A 24,624-nucleotide genomic window follows, 5' to 3' on the forward strand; every position below is an offset into this window, starting at 1 on the left:
TCAGTGTTTAATTAATGAGCTGCAGGCCTCACTGTGTGGAGGTGACTGGGATCATTCGCTTTCTGTATGATAACATCGGGCTTCACTTAAACATTTATTTCCTAACTTGGTAAAACATAATGTAACGAATATATAGGTATAAATGAACTGAATTGTTATATATTATTAAATCAATAAACCGTACACCAGCAACAGGAAACCATCTTTAAAATGAAAATGAATTACAATTCAAATGTAAACCCTTTTATTGCAGCAGTAAATTGGTCAAAATGAAAACAGGAATTAGGATCTCAGCATATAATCAATATAGTATTTAAATATAGCATTGAATTAACGAGATTGGCCCATCGTCAATGATATCCGATCCAGATTGTTGCTTTGGTATCTGCCCGATAAATGATATCAGTGTATTTAAAATACTAATGATAGCTATTTAAAAATCACACTTTATCAATTAAACTGCAAAAGGCAGAATAAACTGAACACAAACATAAAAAACTAAATAATAATAGAGAACTGATGTAGCAAATAATAAAGTCTTTTTTGCTGTCATTCTCTCTCTTTTTCCCGTCCACTCTTTCACCCTCATCTGGTGGCCAGTAGCCAGCCAGAGATAGAAAGAGACGGGAGAGATGAGCTGAGAGAATAAGTAGCAGTATAGAGGAGAACATGACAAAGTGACAGAGAAAGAAGGAAGGAAGGATAGGGATGAGGAGGAGGAGGGGGTGACATTGCTCATGGGTTAGTGCTCCAAAACGGAGTGCTAAAATCATTTCAGCTCAGATAAAGCTCTGGCCACTGCCAGGCCGCCCCGGGATATCTGCCCTGCTCATCTGCCTCTCCAATGAAACGCCTGCACACAGGGAGCCTCCAGGCAGCCCGCCACACGCATGTGAACCCGCCCCGCACACACGGAAGCAAAAACACTCACAGTCAGAAACACACACGGCCGCTTCTGTATCACACATGCACGCACTCGCTGGCCTCTCTTGACGAGTTTGTCGCACTGCAGTTTATTTCGGTTGAGAGAGAGAGAGACAGAGCGACAGAGGGCCCCGGGGGTCTCCTTCCTCTTCTGAACCTCCCAAATTAACACCCTGCCACCACCACCACCACCACTCCTCCCAATCAGCGCTCCCTACACCCGTTAGCATCACCTATACTTGAGCCCACAAACTCAGCCCCATCCTCCGCATTGACCTTCTCTCTATCCGACTCTCACCTTCTCATAAACGGCTGTCCCCCTGCCCTCAACACCGATCTTTGCTCAGGAGTCCAGTATCTTCTTTTTTGAGTTTGAAAACATTTCGATTTACTCGCTATCAAGTCACACATGGTACTGTGCCTTGTCATTCTTGTCAAAACCAATGTTGCTTAATATTCTTGGCTGGTCTGGGACCAGCGAGGGGACAAACTAAGTCAAAGTCAACATGGCTATTTTGTTCTAAATCAGGCAGCCAAGGCCGTGCATCCAGTGGCTGAATTAATTGCAGATGTTTTTGAAGTTTAAATGCATTGAAGAATAATTCAAATAGTCTTTCTTTTTCACATATATAAAGCAATTTCATGTGTAATTCAATGCAACAGGATATGTGCATAATATCAGCTGCATGATTGCTTTCACAATACGACTTCACGAAAGTAGACTGAACGTAACGAAACGTCATAAAGGTTTCAGCAAACAAGCGAAGCAGCTGCTCAACTGAACTTTCAAGCCACTAAATATGTCCGTAGGAAATTTAAATCAGCCAGCTTGATGTTGGTTGGAGCGTGAAACTAAGTGGCCAATCAGGGGCTGGAGTGACCCTGCAGGCAGCCAATCATTCAAGTGGATCAGCACAGCGTACACTGTGACTGTGTTCCACAAGAGGCATACAACTTTCTGTAAAGCCACTGCAGCACGTATCAGACACATACATCTAATCTCTTATTGAGTTATAATGCAACAAGCTGACTTTCTTAAATAATTGTTGCTCAATTGTGATCACAGCAGCGGCCTTTGCTGCTGTAGCCACCCTGAACACTCTCCTCTTCCTCCAGTCACACAGAACCGTCGATCAGCCTTCATCCATCAATCCGTCATCAATACCACATCCAGACTGTTTCAAAGGGGTTGTGCTCAGGGCGAGGGTGAAGTGAATAAGAGTATAGTGGATTAATCCAGCCATATGCTAAACATTTTCTACTTCTAGCTTCTCCGTCGAGAGGATTTGCTGCTCTTTCTCGTGTTACGTTTTATTAAACTGGATATTTTTGAGTTTTTGTACTGTTGATCAAACATAACGAGCAATTTCAAGACAAAATTGTTTGGGACATTTTTCGCTATTTTTCTGACATTGAGTGGATTTGTCAAAGAAATATTTGCCAGAGTAATTGACTAACAATATTAAGTTGCATCCTTAGATCAGACACACTTCCCCCTCCCATAAAAAGTCAGATTAAAGTGCCCCTGAGCAAGGCACATAACCCAGGCATTGCTTGGCAGCTGCTGGACAACACACAGTGCTTGGATGTGTCGCTATAGGTCAATTGACACATTCCACCCTTCGACAGTGTGTCCCTCAGCAGCACTGTCTTTGTATCCAAAACAGATGCCCCCCCCCCCCCCCCCCCCCCCTACCCTGTGCTCCCTATAACCTCCCCTCTATATTATGTCGTCCCCCATCTCCCTCCTCTCGTCTCCCCTCAGCCCCTCTTCACCGAGATAGGGAATCTGGGTCTAATGTTTAAGGCATCAGTGCAGTTGTTGGGCAGACTCCTGGAGCCTCTCGTAGTGGATGTGATTTCTGTCTCCCCCTCTCTGTCACTCTCCCTGAATATATCCCCCCGTCACTTCCCTTCCTGTTTGAATTTTGATATCTCCTTGCTCACTGCTACACCGATGTGCCCACGGAAGTACAAACACACACGAGGGCAGACATGTTTTCACCCAAAACAACCCCCCCCCCCCCCATGCACAAACATCATACTGACTCATGGTAGAGTGGGTGTAGAGGTTTTTTTGCTATCATTTCCACTCAGTCTTTTCTAAGTATAATGAGAGTGTCAGAGGGTCACAGACACTTCTAGATGTGTGTGACTGTTTAGTGTGACTGACTGATCTAAAGACAGTACAGCTAACTAACTGCTCAAACTATTTTCTCACATTTTATTGAAGAAAGATGAATCCAGTAAACGGTTCCAGCCCTGGTCGGCTTAAAAGTGGATTGTTACTGATACGGTGATACTTTTCCATCCCAAAGCACATCGTTGGAATCATTTCCCTTTTCCTCTGATCTGAGTTGTAGAAGTGTTTTAAGTAAGCATTTATCTGATCCTCATGCTTCAACAAGCAATACCAAGGGGTCAGCAGTTATAATGTGAATGCAGACAGTGAGTGTCTTTATTATTATATGTAAGTGTGTGTATCATAACACACTCTCACTGTTCTTGTTTCATTTGCAGATGGGTATTAAATTCAATGTAATTGACATTTAAATGACATTTACATAACAGGCTCCCAGACAAGTAAAAAGACAATAACATGGGTGAGCAAATGAGAGATGAAGAAACTACAATTTAACATAGTTTGGTGCATTGTATATGCGTATAATAAAAAAAACACAGCAGGGGAAGTCGGAGGCTTACTTAGAGAACAGCAGACCAACTGACACAGCCGGTACGCTGTTCCTGCCTTCCACCATCTCATTTATTTGGAGATGGGTCTTGTTTGAGAAGTGCTTTTTTAAAGCGAAGCCAACCAAAGGTGCCAATTTTTGTTCAACCAACTGGTGCTTTTGATGTCAAATAGGGTGACACTTGTATTAAAATGGCTAGTCGGTTTAAATTTCCATCTTAAGTATCATCAAATCTCACACTCACAGGATGCTGACAGTAAAACAAGAGTGCAACAGTTTTCACACGTATTAAGCAGTTTGGATATTCATTCATTCATAGTATAAAAATAAAGGAAGTCAAATTGAAATCAATCAAATGATCAGCTGGTTACATCACTGCTCCTGGAGGATTCTGGGTTTTTTCAGAAGGAATACCACAGGTTGAAGGCAGGGAGGGGCTCAGCGGCAGCTGTCATGCTTTCTCATATTGTTTTATTCTTTTTCTCATGAGCCAAGAAACAAAAACCTCTCATCAGTCGTTTTAATGTCAACTGTCCTCTTCCTGTCCTCCCTGCACCCTTTTCTCATTCTCTGCCTTCACCACTCTCCACACCGACTCCTGCCCACTTTCACCGCCCCCGTCTCTCCTTTATTTCTCCAACTCTTTTCCTCCCTCTCCTTCAATCCCTGCTCTCCATCGCTCTCTCCTTCAATCACCCCCATTCCTCCCTCTTTCTCGTCCCCCTGTCCTAATTGTTTATATACATTAACATTCAAGAAAGTAGATAGCTTGGAGCAGGTGACACCCTGTAATTTGACATCCTTGCCTTTCTCCAAGGAAGGGGAGAGATGCAATCTGTGGCAATCTACATTGTGTGTGTGTGTGTGTGTGTGTGTGTGTGTGTGTGTGTGTGTGTGTGTGTGTGTGTGTAGCGTAATCTGGGGTTGTCACACGGCCCCATGCCACTCTCCGTATGCTAATCAATGAATGAAGCTCTGCAAAGCTCTCGTCTGCCAGCTAAACCCCACACCTCAGTGCTGATATGTCTATTAGCCACATGTCAAACTCCCTCTTTGTTTTTTCTGCCTCCTCCTGTCTCTCCCCACATCTCATTCCCTCCCCTCTCATTCGATCGTTCCTCCTCTCTGTAATTCTGCGCTGTCGTGTCTCTCTCACCCCCTTCTTCTATTTCTTTCCTCCATACTTTCTTTGACTCTCCTCCCGTAACCCTCACTTCTCTACTTTTGTTCCTTTGCTCACTCCATACTGACAATGGTTGGGATTTCATCAAGCGTTCACTTTTAATTCTGTTCATTGTCAATGAGAGGTGCAGGGCATGATGGTGATAGAAGCCGGTTCATGTAAAACATTGATATTATGTAAACAAGGATACCAGTCACAGCTTCAGAACCCATTTTTGTCTCCGTTCTAATTCATATTTGGGGGAAAAAGTGGACAATGAAAATGAAAATATGTGTGCATTTGTGTTGTAGTAATACTTTTTCTATTATTATTTCTGTTATTATCAGTGCTACTGTGGCTATTGCTCCTCTCATTATATTGTTCATGATAACTATTGCCCCTCTGTCCATCCTGGGAGAGGAGTCCCTCCTCTGCTGCTCTCCCTGAGGAGTCTTCCTTCTCCGGTGCGAGGGTCCAAGGACAGAGGATGTTGTCTGTTGTACTGATTGTCAAGCTCTGTGAGGTTTGTGATATTAGGCAATACAAATACAATTGAATATACGCCCCTAGAGGACCTCACCCATTGTTGTGGTTTGTAAGGGTTGGTATTGGATAAGACTGAGGGGAGTTCTTGGTCTAATTGATACGTGACATTATATAAAGGAACCTGCACACTCAATAGGTAATGCATGCTTGGTAGCTTTTAATATACCATCAAATGAATATATACACCTAGATTACTAAAAAACACAAAGCATTGGCTGTCCATATGTGATTCTATTTATACATCATCAAATTTGATCATTTCAGACACAACCACAAACTGCTTGCTCTGCATATATCATCGCTCTGCTTTTGTAATATCACTGCTGTCCCTCTGCGAGATTCAGGGAAGGAGTCCGTCATGTAGACGGACACGCTGACAGACAGGTGTAGGGGAGATAAAATGAGACATAGCCTTGCGTTTGTCTTAATGCTTTTGCAAGCTTTAAGACAGGATGACAGAGAGACAGACAGAAGGGCGTGGAACCAGGCAGACAGTTATAGGGGCAGTTAGACAGGCAGTCAGCCCTGGCATTTTGCAGCAGATAAGTAAGCTATCAGAGGAGGGGGATAAATAGCAGAGTAAAGATTGGTCCCGGCCCCCTCAGAGAGGAGCGGGGGGCCACAATGCAGGCGTGGTGGGCAGATAGCCCCCTGCTCTCATTATACTCTGCCTAATCCAAAACGATGTTTACTCAGAGAGAGAGAGAGAAGGGCCACGCTTATCGAAGCCCTGCACAGTCCTCCAAGCGTGTGTGCGAGTGCGTGTTTGTGTGAGTGTGTGAGTATGTGTTAAAATGAGTCTATTCCAATGGAAAAAGGGATCAGGAGTGTCTCCAAGGCAGACTCTGTTGGCTAGAATGTCGATGCTTATCTCACATCGCCTGGCTCTTCTGGTGAAAGGCGAAGAGGCTATCTAAACGGCCTATTCACAGCACGTGCATTTACCGTACCAGCGAGGCAGAATGATCATTTCATAATTGCTGTTATTATTAATGCACTGCTATTAATAGTTCAAGCTTTTATAAAAGCTGACCTGATTGGATTCATCGGGGGGATGGCATTCCTCAAAGGCCACAAAGCGTTTCACTTTTGAAATACTAGGAAATGAAATCAGTGATATTTGTTCTTTATCCCTTTTGACTTGTGCTTGATCACCTGACTGCAGTACGCACCTGCTTAATATACTGCACGGCTTATCTCTATAAAACATGCTGTTTTATCTTTGTGGCATTTCGATTATCGGATACAACTCCTCAATTACAAGAAATAGAACATTTTTGAAGTACAGTATTTTCCGCACTATAAAGCGCACCGGATTATAAGGCGCACCTTCAATGAATGGCCTATTTTAGAACTGTTTTTATATATAGGGCGCACCGGATTATAAGGCGCATAGAATAGAATAGCGTCGTAAGCGTGTCTCTTGAAAGGTGCCATTTTGGGGTCTTTATACACACAAGTGGTGTTGGACTAGGAGTAAGCACAGTACCGGTGTTTACCGCGGTGCGGCTTTGTAGTTTACCAGTCGTACTGAAACATTTTGACAGAGCGCCGTGTACAACCAGTATGGATCAACCAATTAACCAATTGATCCATATATAAGGCGCTCCGGATTACAAGGCGCACTGTCGTTTTTTGAGAAAATTAAAGGTTTTAAGTGCGCCTTATAGTGCGGAAAATACGGTATATCGTATTTACAACAAAAATAATGTACGAGGTAATGTTCAAACGTACTTCTAAAGAGCATAACGCAGTTGCTAGTTTTGGTGTGCCCATCTTCTTCTTCCCAAAACATTTCTTGTTGTAGATTTGTGTTGTTTTGCATGATAACGTATTTCAAAATGTTTGTTCCAAAATGCACAGCAGTTTGGAACACAGACTTCAAAATACAGTCTAATCGGTGAAAGTGTTGCCTTTTACAAAGTACCATATTTTCAGTATCATAGTGTTTTGTCACAGAGATCTCACTGTTTATTGTCAGTTTAAAACCCCTCAACTACTAGTGGTAACACCTCACTATGGTGCCATGTACGCAAGCACACATGCTCCCAAATGCACAAACTCTTGTACCGCTGCACACAATCTTCTTCAATCCCTGTCTTTCTCTTTGACCCTCAATCACATGCACACCTCAGCTCCGTGGTCTTGTGAACTGTGTGTACCCTGTCTCAGCCGGCCGGGGTAATCCCGGGCCTCCACTAAAGTAGCCGTGTGAGAGGACAGATTGTCAGTTGATCATGGCCAGCCGAGAGCCTTATCCCTTATTGGATCGGCCATGGAGGAGGCTTAGGAATTATCTGAGGCCTCGCTTAATGTGGAGACGGATCACCGGCAGAGAGCCACGGAGCCTGAAGACACGCTGGGCCGGAGGGGAGAGAAAGACACTGTGTGTGTGTGTGTGTGTGTGTCTGTGTCTGTGTCTGTGTGTGTGTGTGTGTGTGTGTGTGTGTGAACGAAACCAACAGACAGGTGTGTGTATCAGTATGTAATAGTGATAGAGACGTGTGTGTGTGTGTGTGTGTGTGCGTGCGTGCCCAAAGCAACATCATGGCCCACTTAACCCCATCTTGACACATCTCTCTCCCCTTCCATAGTCAATTTTTTTGCCATCCTTTCCCGTCCTCCTCCCCTCCCTCCCTCCTATTACTCCTCTCTTTCCCATTCCTCCTCTTCCTCCTTGTTACTCCTCCCCCTGCCTCATTGCCACTCTTCCTCCGCTGCTTCTTCATCCCTCTGACCCCCTTTTCTTTCTTCTCCTGCCATCAATTCCTTAGCCCATCTCATGAACCCCATCTTTTGATTTTTTTTTTCACGCTGCTCTGCTTTCCTTCCTCCCTTTATCTCCAACTCCCCTCCCTATTCCTCACTGCACCTTCCTCCTCACTCAACATCTGCACTCCTTTAGGTTTGCGTTCCTCTTCACTCTGATCATCTCCTTCTCCGTTCTCGTCTTCCTGCTTCCCCTTTGACTCCTTTACTCATCCTATCCTTTCTTTCGATAGCGCTATGCAGCAGCATTCTGTCCTCAGAGACTTGACGGAGGCCGATGAAAGAAAGGCGAAAAACAATCCAAAGATATAAGAAACGGAGCGAAATCGCTTGCTTTGTGAAGGAAAACTGCTGACCAACACCTCATATCTCAGAGCCCTCCAGTGTCACTGTAAATACAGCATCTGGCATCAGTACTATATTATTAAATTGTAAAGCGAACACAATGGCCATCGGCTGGTCTCGTATGTAAACTGACCTTTGTGATGACTGTCAGACTTTAGAATATTTTAATATTTGGACATGAATAGTGTTTTAACGTTGTAGACATTGAAACAGTGTGAAACACTTGATCAGTGTTGATTTCAGCACAAACTCACATAAGCAGATCCTTTTATCTTTTAAATGAAAGTGTTCCGGCTGTGTATAATTCAGTCTTGGCACCAAAGACTGAGTAGCAGCCTTGTCTCGAGTACTATTAGCTGGGTTATTTTAGGCTTCCTAAATAGCAACAGGATCCCCCTTCAGATATTAGAAATAGCCCTTTAGCTAATTCCATCCTTGCTGTCTGATCCCGGGGCATTCAAAGGCCATGGAACCCTCAGGAAGAGCAGGAGCACGCTGATGACCGGGTTGCCTTTTCGCAGCCTGCAGCCGCGGCGGCCCAGACCTGGATAAGCAGCAGAAAGCGGAGGGGTTGATGGATAATTCCATCCCTGTGCATGAGATTACGGAGAGCTACTGAGACCAGATTAGCGCTGCCATAAATCGTGGAGTTCGAAGGTTCATCCCCGGGTTACGAGGATGCGCAGGGTTTAGGACCATACGAGGCGAGTCAAGGGGTAGCTGCAACCAAGGAATCTGATTGGTTCAGCTGGCCTCCCACCCCCAGCACTGTTTACATTGTTTGAGTTTATAAAACATACCAGGAATGAGGTGGATCAATGAAAACATGGACAGCATGCGACTACATGAAATACTCTCCCCTTGTGTTCAGCCGTTTGTTTTCAACCCTGCATCACATATTATACCCTACCATTGGAAAAAGGATGCATGTTTATAGTGAAAACAGTGACTTTTGTATCTTTAGCAAGATACAAAAATAAAGATTTAAAATTAAATCTATGAGTATTGAAAAGTCAAGTCAGTAAAGTAGAAACTGCACAGAAGGCCTTACTACTTTTGAATATTCCACATGGGCAGAAAACTGCTTTCACTTTCACTTTTAAGTAGTAAAACCTTCAATGCACAATACTTTTCAAGGAATATGTCCTTAACATGAAATTGGTGTGTCTTATTGGACTCAATAATATTATTAATAATAATAATTATGCTACCACAGCGGGCAACCACATGAAATGACTTATCCCTCCAATTTCAGTTAGCTTATATTTGCAGGTTGGCTGTGCAGAGACTGCAGTGGGCTTGAAGTTAGCACGAGTGATTGCGGTTGAAAATAAAATCCTCAATGCAGTCATATATTTTTGAGTAGTGTGTCGTATGGCACAGCAGCATAAATAAGCCATTATAAAGAAAAAAAAAAGGTTTACAAATGAATAATTGGCAAATCTCCTCGCATATAAAATGAACACATGTGCAACAAAGGTGCAAATCCACCACACATGGTGTACAAGTACTTTTTAAAACACTCGTTTTTAAGTTATTCCTAAAAGGAACAGGAGCAACCCAGCAGCTATGTTTCGAGCACAAAGCACCAATAAGCTTCACATATGGTTTTCGGGGTAACACCATTGACAAGGTTTAGTGCCTGGAACAGATAACTATATTAAGCTGATACACACACACACACACACACACACACACACACACACACACACCTACACTGCTTCCTTTCCTCATCTAGTAATTGAAGGTGAGAAATAATTTCATTATCCTCAGGAAGAGTAATCTGCTCTCTACTCCTGATCCCTTCATTTCCTACAGTGCACCTCGACCTGGGAGGCACACACACACACACACACACACACACACACACACACACACACACACAGTTGCTATCACCCTGGGCTATTAATGCTATTGGAGTTGGGGATTAACAATCAGATTCACATATGCTTTACAAAGCTTTATTACTTAGAGCTGTCTGTCTTGCTCTGTCTCACACACTTGCTTGTGTTCACACGCGCACTCACGCACATGCACACACACGGGCACATAACTTTGTATTAAAGAAAGTTAATCTGAAACACGCCCTCAGCAGGTATGAAAACATGGCGAGAAATCTCCAGTTTAGAACTTTACGCAATTGGTACTGGACTGATGTGTTAGCACAGAGCTATCTTGTGTTATTTCTCCTGATATCATAATCACAGATGCCCTTCAGGCTTCTTGGTTTAACAGATGTTGAATCGTTTTAGGCTTGCGTAGACACCCTGAAAGGAAACAGTCTGAAAGAATGGTAGAGTGCGGCTTTGTCCGAAATATCTCACTGAAACCTTCCCCTTCAACTCCACAACCAAATTCGATGCCACTCATGACTTGTGCACGTCACGAGGAGTCAACAGCAGAATGAAAACCAAATGAAGCTGCAGATGAGAGCGCGGGGGCCATCTATTTTTCATTCTTCTGCCTGTGTTGTTGAGTGGCAGATCACAACCAGTTTAATGTTGCATTACCACCCTCTACTGTTCATCTGCCCAAGATGTTTTGGGTGGCCCTTGATGTCAAGTGTCATGGTGACACACATCTGTGGACGTATAGAGGGGAGGGGCTAAACTGTCATTTTACAGGGCAAAGGTGTGTCGTGGGACACCATTACATTTCATGTGAACATGCAATCACAAGGGGAGGGGTCAGAGCTAAGGCTTAAGCTTAAGACACACAACACCCCAGACATTGCACTTATTCTGGAGGATTAACAGCGAATAAAAATGCTCCGGTGTATATATAATACAATGGCTATTTAAGGCTTCTTCTTGTCACCAAATCCTTTGACTAACACCAAAACCAGTAGGCCACACCGGTGACATTTGTCTTTATCACTGCACTCGTTATTTTTGATCAATCAATATCGATTAGACCTTTCTGCTGCTGTAAATACTCACTTTTGAACCAAATGTTTATTAATCTACAGCTGAAATAGTAATATAATAAGATAATATTTACTCCTATTCAAGTAATGTCCAAAAACCTTGGTTGAAAAGGTTGAGAGACAAACTAATGCATCGATGGGTTTACAGCTGTATCCATTAAACACGTACTAATGGAGAATACAATATCTATAATTACAAAGAATACAAATCGAGAAATATCAGATAAAAGAAAACATGTAGATGCACAACAACAAACAACGCATCTTGGGATAGTTTCCAGCATTACACTACAGGCAGTAAACCATTGCTGTACTGAACGTTGTGCCAGTTGACAGTGTAAAGTTTTGCGTGTGGCTGAAGGGGAATAACAGATGAAATTTAAAATGTCACCTTATTTAAGCCTTACATGTCTTGACACTCTCGAGACACACAGTATAGCTATTCTGGCTCTCATTGTATTTCTGTTTGTGTGTGTGTGTGTGTGTGTGTGTGTGTGTGTGTGTGTGTGTGTGTGTGTGCTGTCAGCCCAAGACATAGAAAGCGTGTTTTTTTTTTTTTCTAATGGGGAAAAGGAATATTTGGACATTTTATCAATAGGCATTATTAAATCCTGCTTGCTTGAGCTAATCTTGGCAGACCGGAGCGAGGGGAAAGAGAGCGAGCGAGAGAGAAGGAGGGTGAGAGAGATAGACAGAGAGGGAGAGTGAGGGAGCAGTGATGTCTGCCCCATGAGGTGAAGAGAGACCGCCTGTAAGCCGCTTATTATATCGACTACCACCTTTTCTCTCCTCCTCCTCTAACCCTACCGCCCTCCCCAGTTTTCTCTCGTTACCTCGCTCATTTTCTATCTCTGTCTCCCTCCCTCGCTCGCTTTCTCCAACTCATTCTATATCCCCTCATTCTCTTTTCTCAACAACTCCTTCATATAAACGCACACACACACACAAATGCACGTGTGCACACAAACACACACGGACGGCGCCAAGCCGAACCTTCTTGTTCAAAGCCAGAAGAGAAAAGCTGAAGTTTTATTCAAATGAATGTTTACTTCTTCTACTGCCAACGTGTGTGTGTGTGTGTGTGTGTGTGTGTGTGTGTGTGTCGAGAGAGAAAGGAAAAATAGCACCAAGTATGCAAGTGTGTGTGTGCGTTAGTGTGTGTTACATGCACGGTAGAAGGAGAAGGGCTGACAGTAGGTGATAAGCCAGACAGGCCTGCACGCTGTGATTATCACCCACCGGACCCCCTGTCACACACACACACTTGCATACACTGTGCCCAATGAGAGAGTGTGTTGCAAGGATTTAGGATAGACAGACGGACCAACAGACAAACAGACAGAGAAGCCTTGGATCACAGGCAAGGTGGAAACCACAAGAGAAGCAAATTAACATAGACTGGAAAAAACAATGCATCCAATTATGTTTCACTGAACACTCCTTGTTTTTATATCAATATTAAGGTGTTTTGATGTTGAGACACTGGCATCAAAGCACTTTGTCACATCAGTGATGCTATAAATGCCTGCAAATAAAGATCTGTCGCTGAAACGGATAACCATCAGTTGGTAAGTGAGTCTCTAACTCTCCCTTGGTCTCTCTCTGATTTAGGTGTGTGGCCGTCTGAAGAGGTGATGGCTCATTACTGTCTGCAGAAACGTCACATGTTCAAGTGAGTTATTCCTCTCCTTAAATCCACTCGCTCCATCGTCAGAAGACTCAACCGTTCCACCAAGAACACGAGGACACGGATCAGAATCTGCTTTGTCTTTTGAAGTTGTGTTTACGTTTAGCAAGTCTTTTAGCGTTGCTATTCTAATTCTGACTGTTAGGAGCTTGTAATTATTCTTTGGCAGTTTCACCATCAAAATTCAAGAAGATATTTACCTGCTTGAATATTGAAACATATTGGGATCGTAAACAAATGAGACAAACAATAAGATGTTTGGCAGCATGTAATGGCACAAGTTTGATTTCACACAAAAAAAAAAAAACTGCTGCATGACAGGAAATCGCTTCATGATACAATTCAATAAAAAGGCCACTATTGTTCCTGCACAAACTTATTGAAAGTATTGCATTTGTAGTAGGAACAGATGGTGGAACGGTGTTGGATCCCTCTGATTGAGGTCTGACTGGGACCCGTTGTAAACGCCGGGTACTTGTGTCATTCTGTACCTTTCCCTGCCACGCTGTGTTGTCCTGTGTTGCTCTTTCGCCTGCTCTCGTCTGCTGAGCACTGGCCTGCCCTGCGGCACGGGGCTGAAAAGCACCCAGGCACCTTTGATTTCCACTCAAGGTGGAACGTCACCCTTTGATTTCCTGCTTTAACATTCAAGAGGCAGGAGGCGAGGAAGAGAGGGGTATTGATCAGAGCAGCGAAGTGAAGGTCAGCAAGAGAGGGAGAGAGGCAGAGAGGGATGAAAGAGGACAGGGGCAGAGATGGAGGGGAAGGGGAGATGAAAGGAGGAAGAGGATGGAGAGAGGGGTTGATTGAGCATGCAAGCTACAGGACTCTGTGTGTGTGTGTGTGTTTTCTCAGATTCCCGCTGATTGAGCTTGTGCTTCTCAATGTTCAGTATTCAGCTTTCAGGTTGATGGTTGAATTGATATTTCTTGCCCCGCTGTGTTTACTGTGTGTGTAAGTGCCTGTGTTTGTATGATAGCATGCGTTTGTGTGTGTGTGTGTGTGTGTGTGTGTGTTAGTGCTAAACTGCTAGGTTTGGCTCAGCAAGGTGAATCTCACTCCCACTCTTCACTCTCTCCCTCTCTGTCTCTCAGGGGTGCAGTGTGTGAGTTAGGAGGAGGTATGACTTGTCTTGCTGGGCTCATGGTAAGTCACCTACACACACACACACACACACACACACACACACACACACACACACACACACAGATATCTGCGGGAGAGGTGGCTTGGCTTCCATAATGAAATTGACCCCCACCAATCAATACACAAACAGCATGGGCAACCAGTATCCATACCTATTCATATATCATTCACTTCTTGTGTGCCTGTGTGTTTTTGGTACCTTCACAAATGTGTGCATGCACATTCTTTACCCTCATTAAATTAACAGCAGGTCACATGTCATCTCTTCAGTTTTTACCACCAAATTCACAGAACATCTTAAGCCTGTGGTTAGCCCCCTACTGTATCCATAGTAAGTCTCCCAAGTGTGTGGTGTAAGAGTTATTTACAACTTCTATTAGTGCTTAAAACATCTCTTAAATCTATGAACAGTCTATTAGTACAACCTAATCACAACTGGTTGTGTTCAGTACATACAATCTGCCTCGAGATTCTAACACCCGTGAGCTTTTAAAAGCATTGTTTAATGTAAAAGTAAGTTAAAGGTGCATTGTTTCATATGCAATGGTGTTCTGGTGACGGACGAGTTAGTTACATAAGAAATAACAAAAACTGCATCATGTCCATTACTTGATTACTCTGGAGTTGGAATTTGAGATGAATTGCACCATTGAAAGATGATGACATGTTTATTAACTGGGACAAATATCCATCAACACAAAGCTAAGTTTCCAGGCTGGACATCTGCAGACTGTGACTCTTCATGTCACATTCACACATTTAATTTATTACAGCATGTAAGCTTACAGTTTTTTTTGTTGTTTTGTTTGGTCAATTAGGTTTAATTAGCTTTCCCTTTTGAATTATATTGGTCAAACTCATTCCTTAATTGTTTAATATGGCAACAGTGTTTGTACCTTTTGCTGTTGTGTTTTATGTTGAATTGAGCAACACAGACTCAACTAAGCTCATTCATGAAACATTAACCATATGAGGTCAGCCACGCCTTTTCTCTAAGCTTAGGAGGTCTCTGCTCTGAGCAGCATTGTTACTCGTCTTAGGAGAAACCTTCAGGGAGCAACTTCAGATGTCATTAATTAATGTAGACTCGATGGTAAGATAAAATGCTTTGTCAATATGCTCCAGTTTTCTTTCAGTGTCAGGAGGGATTTGCATAATGAATCTCCGTCACATGACTGTATGAAAACCAGAATCACACAAACCACAGTATAGGTTATTAACACGACACCTACTTGCTTACAACCTGTTTGTTGGATTAATGGAACATCGTCATTTTAAATGTAACACACAGCAAATACTGCGACACATTTTATATTTGAGGTATTTTACATAAAACAGTACCAAGTTCAGATGTGAAGCCAGTTTTCTTGATTAACAGAATTATTCTATCCGATATAATGACTATAATATGCTCTCTCGTTATTTTTATGAGAACACAATCATCAGACCACCTGAGTAGTTTCTCCTAGCTTGGGTCTCGAAAGCTGTATTGACACAACACACACACACACACACACACACACACACTGACACACTCAGATATACCTCAGTCGGTGAGCCATAGGGTTTATTAGCCAGGTCTAAGGGCCCCTCCACATAGCAGGCGTCAGTGTCCCATCGATCTGCTGGATGCCATTCTGTGTTGTGTGTGTGTGCGTGTGTCAGTGTGTGTGAGAGAGAGTGTGAGAGTGAGAAAGCCTGGTTTTATCTCTTGGCAGTCAATACACCATGTTTTGACATTGGTGGCTTGAGATGGAATCCTTCCTTCACACCTCTCCTTCTCCTCATCCCTCCGTCATCCGTCACTGACACCACATTCAACTTTTTTCCTCTGACGTGCGAGTGAGCAGTTCATTAATTATTCCTGCAGTTGTTGAATATCCTCCCTCCCTTCCACACTGCTCTTTGTCATTCATCCACCCCCTTCCTTAAAGGCACAGTCAGGTGATAATCCCTCGGAAACACCATGGTTTGGGTTTAAAAGACAACTTCACTCAGGTTATGAGAGATTCGTTGTCATTGTTACAATAATACACATTTGGTTGAAGTTAAGGAACGATCCTGGTCATGCTTGACTCAAAAGTAAAAGACTTTTTGGCTTCACAGCGGCATACAGAGTTCGACATTTTGATAACATTTGTTTCCATTAAGAGGTTTGTGAGCATGTGATAGAGCCTGACTCCGCATGTATGTGTAGTGGTGTTGCAGGGTGGAGGGTTGTTGCAACATTTGGCTCCTGATCTTTCAGCTGGATGCTCGGGTTCAGCCCGGAGGTCCCTTCCTCCATTTGAGCAGATGGTGGGACGCACAGCATTCAGTGACCCCCTCACACACCCTGCAGGGCCTTAACATATGTGTGTGTGTGTGTGTGTCTGTGTGAGTTCATGTATGCCGAAGCATGCGTGTGTGTGTGTGTTCTGTTTGGAAATGTTCATACACTTGATATGCTACATCATGTATTTTCTATATGCCATACGAGTCAAGATTACATTGAATCAGCCATACAGGATTTGTGCATACCAACACAATAGCCACTTGCACTTACAGTCACCCATGGGCATATGCACACACACACAGACACACACACACACACACTCCTTAACAAAAATTGACAGCCTGACACACTTTGTGATATAAAAAAGGCATCTGCAAAGAAAAGAGAATGTGAAATGATGAGGTTATACTAAAGCACACACCTCTCTATCTCTATCTCCCTCACACAGCGGAGCACAAAGCTTTCTATCCATTCCCCGTCTCGCTCCCTCTCCCTCTCTTTTTCTTCGCCTCTCACAGTCTGCACCGCAAAGTTATATGAAGGGCATCAGGCAGGCCCGGCGAGCCGAGTGCAGAGTGACAGCGGCGAACGGAGTGATGGCTCGGCCCGATAAACACCCAGCGTCAAATGAAAAGGCTCTGCGCTTGCCATCATCCCCTGTCACAATGCAATTACTGAACAGAGTGATAGCAAGATAGCAGCCCCCACCGCTAGCCACAATGATAAAAGTATTGACTGATTTGATTGAATGATTAAAATAATGCAGACATAAAAATGGGGTGAAGATAGAGAGGGAAATGGCAGGGAGGAGAGGGAGCAATAGAGAGAGAGGGAGTGCGGCGGGCTGGGCTGCCAAGAGTGAAGCTTTGTAGATATGGTTATGTCATTATTGTGTGTGTGCGTGCGTTCAGATGTTTGCTTCATCTAAGGGTGCTTTTGGTTTTGTTCTTTTGTTCTGTGTTGTGTCATTTCTCTTTCCTGTCTCTCTGTCTCTCAGGTTGCCATTTGTGCTGACGTGAGGGAAGTTCTGCTATCAGATGGGAACGAGAAGTCCATTCAGAGTATCCTTTCATCGCCTTCTCTCCATCTCTCTTTCTCTGCCTCATTCCTCCAGCTCACACTTATTTATATGCATTCATATGGATTTATTTATGTGAGAACTTTTGTCTTTTTTTTTGTTATTGGGGTTTCAGTTAGAAAATGTGTTGTTTGTCTGTGCATTCCCGTGCATAGAAATCACATGAATTTACATATCGAGGCATGCGATTTTAGCACATGTAAATTTATACGATATAGATTACAAAAGTTAAAACGTCAATTTTGTGTGAACGTAAAGGACAATCTCACATCTAATATAACATGTGTAACAGGATTTAGCATGTGATACATTGACTAAAACGCACGGGTGGTTTATTACATTTAATGTGTGAAATTCAAAAATCACAGATTCGGGCACATGTGGCAGATTTCACATGTGAAAACATTTCTTTTTGAGTCTGTAAAATCCACTACATCCTCCAGTTTAAACAAAAACTAAACATTTGAACCTCGATGAAGTTAAGATGTTTTTGCAGGACTCACTATTAGACTAGTTTTGGGTTTTAAGCTAGGTGTACCTAATGATCAGGCAACTGTGTGTGTATATATACACCAATGAAATAATTGCAACATCATATGTTTTATTAATAGCAGTGCTTAATCATTCATAAATCATTGTGCCAGCTGTTGTCGTCGATTGAACATCTTGTAATCTATTATTATTGCTAATCAATTCTGCATGTATTTTAATCTCTTCCATGTTTGATTTAAGATTAATTTCTTATGTGATCTATGTTTTTCAGTTTCCCTGCTGTATAGTGTCTGTGTAGTATCTGTGTACTGTCTGTGTACTGTCTGTGTACTGTCTGTGTAGTGTCTGTATAGTGTGTGTAGTGTCTGTAGTGTCTGTATAGTGTCTGTGTAGTGTCTGTGTAGTGTCTGTGTACTGTCTGTGTAGTGTCTGTGTACTGTCTGTATACTGTCTGTGTAGTGTCTGTGTAGTGTCTGTATAGTGTGTAGTGTCTGTGTACTGTCTGTATACTGTCTGTGTAGTGTCTGTATACTGTGTGTAGTGTCTGTGTACTGTCTGTGTAGTGTCTGTGTAGTGTGTGTAGTGTCTGTGTAGTGTCTGTATAGTGTCTGTGTAGTGTCTGTATACTGTCTGTGTAGTGTCTGTGTAGTGTGTGTAGTGTCTGTGTAGTGTCTGTGTACTGTCTGTATACTGTCTGTGTAGTGTCTGTATAGTGTGTGTAGTGTCTGTGTACTGTCTGTATAGTGTCTGTGTAGTGTCTGTATACTGTCTGTGTAGTGTCTGTATAGTGTGTGTAGTGTCTGTGTAGTGTCTGTATACTGTCTGTATACTGTCTGTGTAGTGTCTGTGTAGTGTCTGTATACTGTCTGTGTAGTGTCTGTGTAGTGTCTGTATACTGTCTGTGTAGTGTCTGTGTAGTGTCTGTATACTGTCTGTGTAGTGTCTGTATTGTGTCTCTTGTCGGCAGTATCATAAACAAAAAGTCGACAGTGTGCTGTAACCTTTGTGTTTCAGCCTTGAAATCAGAGATTGGGTTGGAGTGAAGGAAGAATAGCCATCCACCTCTTTTTTTTCTTTAGGCAGAAGCAGCAGATGGGGCACCCACAGTGACAAATACCAGCACTAGCGCTCAACATGGCATCTACCAATCCTAGCTGCCCACAATGCCATGTTAAGAGCACAGTAATTGCCATCCTGTCAGATTTTGTTTGAGACTTCATCTAATGCTAAGGCTAGGGTTAGGGCTTGATGAGTGTTTTAAAATCAGGAACAATCAAGGTTTGTTTGAAATGTTTTGTGTGGTTAAGGTTTAGGCCTATAATTAAGTTTTTAGGACAAATCTTTAGGTGAGATTTTTTTTTTGTTGCCAACATTTGTTTTTTGAATGGGTTATTGATCAACTCTGGCAGCTTGCAAACCATCTTGCTCTTCTTTTCTACCCATTTCACACCTCTCCCTGTCTGATCCCCTTTTTAGCCTCTTGTTTTTCCTCTATTTTCGTCCCATCTTCTTTCATCATTCTTGTCCTTTTTCTCCCATCCGCCCAGATCTTGCTTTATTCACTCGATAACTTAACGGACAAGAGAAGAAAAAAATCATAATAAACTAGCTACAGAGGTTTCATAGAAACAGGAAATATAAATTTCTTCCAGTGACCGACATGGCACTTCCATATTTAGCTGTGCTGACAATATCTCTGTCTCATCTGGCTACAATGCTCCTTTACTGATCGCAATAAGACCCAAACAATAACATTATGGAGCCTGTAAAACACACACACTCACACACACTTGGCCACACAAACAATACACCATTGACCGACTGCTTTGTTTCACAGAACAAATACATAGAGAGAATTGTAAGTGAAATCATAGCGAGTATGGATCGGACACACAGAAAGAGAGACAGGGAGGGTTGAGAAAGACAACAATAATTTATTCTGGGCTCGGCCAAATTGTCCCATACTGCAGACACTCTTTGGCATTTCCTCCCTCTGAGGAAGCTGTTGGTCTTAGCCTTGTGCTAATGGCCACTGTTTGTCTCCCATGCCCTGATTGTGTAACCAGTGTTACAATAGAAAGAGATAGTGGGTTGTGATATGGCTCAGTTTTACACAGTGACATAGATGAGAAGATAAACGGGAGGGGAAGTTGTGAATAGACGACATTTTGATATATGCAGTGAATAGATTTTCCCCTTCCTTAGAAGTTGTTGACCTCATTTCTATTGCAGAAACACACACACACACACACACACACACACACACACACACACACACACACACACACACACACCATGGAGAGGAGACACTCTGCTGACCTTCAATACTTGTGTTGAAAATCAATTGAAATGTTCCATTAAGAATGATTGATGCATGTCTACTTCAAGTGATGGGAGCAAATATTCCTCCACTTTAATGTTCAATAGTACTCAAATCACTCTCTCTCTTTCACTTTTTCCTCTTTATTTCTTCTTGTGTGTGCGTGCATGCGCTGACCTCTCCCCCAGTGGTGTGCTGGTGATGAGATTACTGTAAGCTGCCCTGCTCTTCGCCCTGTCATCCCTATGCATAATACACTGATGCACAGGTGTCCAGCGTGGGTGTGTGTGTGTGTTGTGTGCTTATGCTTGTGTAAGTGCGCCTGTGTATAAATTTGCACTAACCTACATATTATAGTGTGTCTGGGAGGCCTCTTTGGTTTTGGATCAGCTCTCCAGCTATCAATCCATCTATCAATTTATCACGCATTCCTGCTCTCTCACTCTCTGTCTCTGTCGATTGGATTTGTCTCAGCTCTTTGCAGGCTTTAAAGACAAGGAAATCCTAATTGAATTGCTTTGCAACTCCACAAGCCAGTGTATTACTAGACAACTTGACATCAATCGCCCTGCCTTTGTGTGCGAGAGGGACAGTGTAAATGTGTGTGTCTGTGGTTAAAAGCTTTCCCATTGATCCAGCGAGAGGCTGCTGTGATCTCCTTCTGCAGGCTGGCTCTCTATCCCAGAAGATCATCTCTGCTCACTCATGCTGTCTATATGTGGTTGTCTACCATATGTGTTTTTAACTAAAAAGAGTCTTGATTTCCCTTTTGCACTGTATGAAAACTAGAGCACATGGCATCTGTGGTTCTTCTGCTCAATCGAGAGTTACGCCACTTACTTACCACACAATTTGCCAGCTAGCAGTGGTGTACTGGCCATCTGGCAACCTGGATACATCATGGCAGGTGGACCGTCAAAAAATCCATACATTTTTTTACCAGCTGTCCGGCCCTGTCTGTTTGCCTGTCATTCGAGGGGAAGGATGAGTGCATGCTTCATGCGTGTTCCAGTTAAACTTGTGGTTGTGTTGCGGGCTCTGCCGTAGCCCACTCTGTCACTACTCTTGTGGCAGTTAAAAAGGTGGACGACGCAACAGTGAGATGGACAACATGTTTCCAACATGTAAATGTACACATGTACTCAACCCTCACCCACGATTAGGCATGGTTTCAGAGATGCTTTTATTTTTGAATTAAGTCCACTTGAGGCCCATTTGCAAGGATTCAGTCATTTCTAACGATGATTTTTATCTCCTGTAAACATCTTTGGCCATTTGTACTGTATGCAAATAGAGATAACATTTATTTCATATAGTACAAGATCTCCAAGCATCACGATACAGTTGAGGATGTAATGTGTGTGTCTTTGATGAATCCTTGACCGTGGTGCGTCAGATGTTCAAGGGCTGGCCGAAAGAAACAGGCAAGCTGGAAAGTTTGGGTCAACACAGGTATCTGCCAGGTGAGACTATTTTCTTGGCTCTTTGTCTTTCTTAAAATGTTTTAGTTTTCAATGTTGGATCATCAACCTAATATATCATGTCCGCTACAGTATTTGACCTAACGAGTGGCTGACATTTTCACATCAAATAACTGTAAGTGATGTTTTGGACCAACACATCTTTTATACCATTGTATTATACGAATCTCTTGTATGAAAACAATACAATTCGATTATTATCTGTCTTTAATTTTGAACAGCAAAAGATCAAGCTTATCCTGTAATATCCATTCTTCATGTAGGATGTGTCTGTGTGCGAGTATGTGTGTGTGTGTGTGTGTTTGTGTACATATATGTGCATCCGAGCAAAATGATTCCCTCTGATAGAGATCGAGAGACCATTAAGAGGGCTTTCCACTACCTGCACCCACACACGCATAATGTTCAAGGACGGGCTAAAACGTATCTAATTGTTGTTGCGGCCTCAAAAAAGGTATTTCATCATTGACTGACTCTTTTGCTCCCCTACCTCTTCCCTCGTTCTCTCTCTCTCTCTCTTCGTTTCTCCCCCCTGCGCGTATTTACATGAGTGGACAATGGAGTGAAAAAGTAAAGGTATAATTAGGCTACATTACTTTGATTGTTTTCTTTTCAGATTATGCCTGCTGTCATTGCTGCACCGCAAGAGAGGGCAAAGGGCACGATGCGATTGGACTAGGGGAGGGAGAGGGAGGGGCATGTCGCGTGATGGTGTAAGCACATGCATGCGTATGTGTGTGCGCGTATAGGGACCTCCTGCTGTGAATTGAGATTGTGTTTCTAGCGGGGCCTAATGTTTTGTTTACTGGGTGTTAATAATGCCTAATTAATAATCCCCCACTCTGCCTAACAGTCTGAGAGAGAAGGAAAATGGTGTGGAAAAGAGATGGAGGAGGACGCTGGCAATGGTACGCAGCGTTAGCACCACCCTTACAGTATCTGGAACAATCAAGCTGCTGGTAATCTACTACAAAAAATAAACTTTAATGCTGTTTAGCACTGAACAGAAATGACCAAGTAACTGAGAAGGAAATTAATGAAATACAAACAACCATCTGGCCATTGAGACTGGTGGACACAAACAAACCTGGCAACCCAGAAAAAACAGACTGTCCGTTCTGCCATCATCACGCGTAGAAACAGAGCGCCACTTCCTGCACAAAAAGGCTAGAATTTGACTCCCTCCCCACCAAAACAACAAACTACAATGTAATATTTTACTGCGCAAAAAACTGACGTTGCCATCGAAGTAACCAAACGTGTCAGAGCTTGATGGAAAAGAAAGCATGAGCTCCTTCAAAACAAAAAGTTCTTTATTGGTTCTTACTATTCCCAATTCACGATAGCACATCTTATATATTAATATACATATTTTTTTCTTCATCATTTTATGTTTTTTAGTGTATATAGGGTTTTATATGTTGTTTAGTAATGTGCAAAGCATTTGTTGTCTTTTTGTATTCTTAATCATTATATTTATATCGTAAATCTGCTTCGCCGATGAGATTAGAAAAAGGAGGCGAGAGGACAGGACAGTGGGGGATGTTGAATAGCAACATATATATTCTTCTCTGTGTGTCTGTGTGTGTGTGTGTGTGTGTGTGTGTGTTCACATGGTATAAATGTCAAGTGTCATGTCAGAAGCTCCTTCTCTTTACCTCACAGATGACATGTCGTCCCTCCCTGACACTTTCTCCAAGTCTCTACTGAAGCAGAAGAACAGTGGGTGTAAGGGAACTCAAAGTGTTGAAAAGAGGGAGAAGAAGCGGTCAAAGACAAACTGCTGTTTGCTCGACGTGCAGTTTCATGAAAACTGGCTTTCTTCAGTCTGCAAACACTAAACTTTGGTTTCTGTTTTATGTGTGTGCTTACAGGGTGGTGAGGTGGGACTCGGAGTCAGACATTTCGGCACTAGAGGGTCACTTTGACATTGTCATGTGTGCAGACTGGTAGGTTCACACACACACACACTTACACAGATTTATCTCAGTGTGCATTAATGGCATTAATTTTCGCTTTTGTGTGACAGTTCTTGCATGGCCCCCCACCAGCGCCTGGACCTTCCCCTGCCTTGTCCTCACACACACACACACACTCATACATACATGCTCAGATGCCCGTCTGCCTCCATTTTACACCAAATTACCTCGTTTTCATGCTTGGTGTCCCAGCAAATGGATGACTTAGGCAAATTGCAAATAATTGCGCCTTGACAAGGAAGGAGACACAGTAAGATAAAGAAAGAGTTGAGGGCGGATGGAGGGAGGAGTAGAAATGGAGATGGAAATGGAGAGATAGAGCAACATAAACATAACAATTAGCCTATCGTTCATTGAAATGTAGATCTTGTGGCCAATTGAGAATAACATCTTTTTATCACTCAATTGTGCTGTGTGAGGTAAACTGCATCATGGTTTTTAGTGTACCCTGCACAGTGACATCCTTGGAAAAAACATGAAGAATAGAACGAATGATGATGTGAAAGCAATTGAGAGTTTGCATGGCTCTGTGATTCCCTACTTTTCTTTGTAGCAAATCAATCAGAGCTTTGTTCAAAGCGGATTGTGATACCTTGACTTGTTTACACACACAGAGACACACACACACATGCACACTGATCGGCAATGGTAAATAAAAGGGTAAGTACACCCTGCTCATTGCATTTACTGCATCCTGGGTCGGTACACACCTGCAGTATCTAATAGAGAGAGAAAAAAGACGAATCAAACATGCTCTCTTATGTACTCTTTATCATGGAGACACGAGCATATCAACATTTG

At 42.8% G+C, this 24,624-nt stretch overlaps 1 protein-coding gene across 2 annotated transcripts in view; it reads left to right on the forward strand.

Annotated features, from left to right (window-relative positions):
- The window catches only part of camkmt (calmodulin-lysine N-methyltransferase), a 95,035-nt gene that overhangs the window by 51,765 nt on the left and 18,646 nt on the right, over nucleotides 1-24,624 (forward strand). For both annotated transcript variants that reach the window (XM_076075792.1, XM_076075791.1), the window contains 5 exons: nucleotides 12,977-13,037; nucleotides 14,147-14,198; nucleotides 17,471-17,534; nucleotides 21,760-21,826; nucleotides 23,719-23,793. In XM_076075792.1, coding sequence (XP_075931907.1) covers nucleotides 12,977-13,037; nucleotides 14,147-14,198; nucleotides 17,471-17,534; nucleotides 21,760-21,826; nucleotides 23,719-23,793 — 319 coding nt within the window. The remainder of the gene's footprint in view (nucleotides 1-12,976; nucleotides 13,038-14,146; nucleotides 14,199-17,470; nucleotides 17,535-21,759; nucleotides 21,827-23,718; nucleotides 23,794-24,624) is intronic.

This window comes from Anarhichas minor, unplaced genomic scaffold, assembly GCF_050575085.1.
Source record: "Anarhichas minor isolate MPS153535 unplaced genomic scaffold, ASM5057508v1 ptg000054l, whole genome shotgun sequence".
Classification (NCBI taxonomy): domain Eukaryota; kingdom Metazoa; phylum Chordata; class Actinopteri; order Perciformes; family Anarhichadidae; genus Anarhichas; species Anarhichas minor.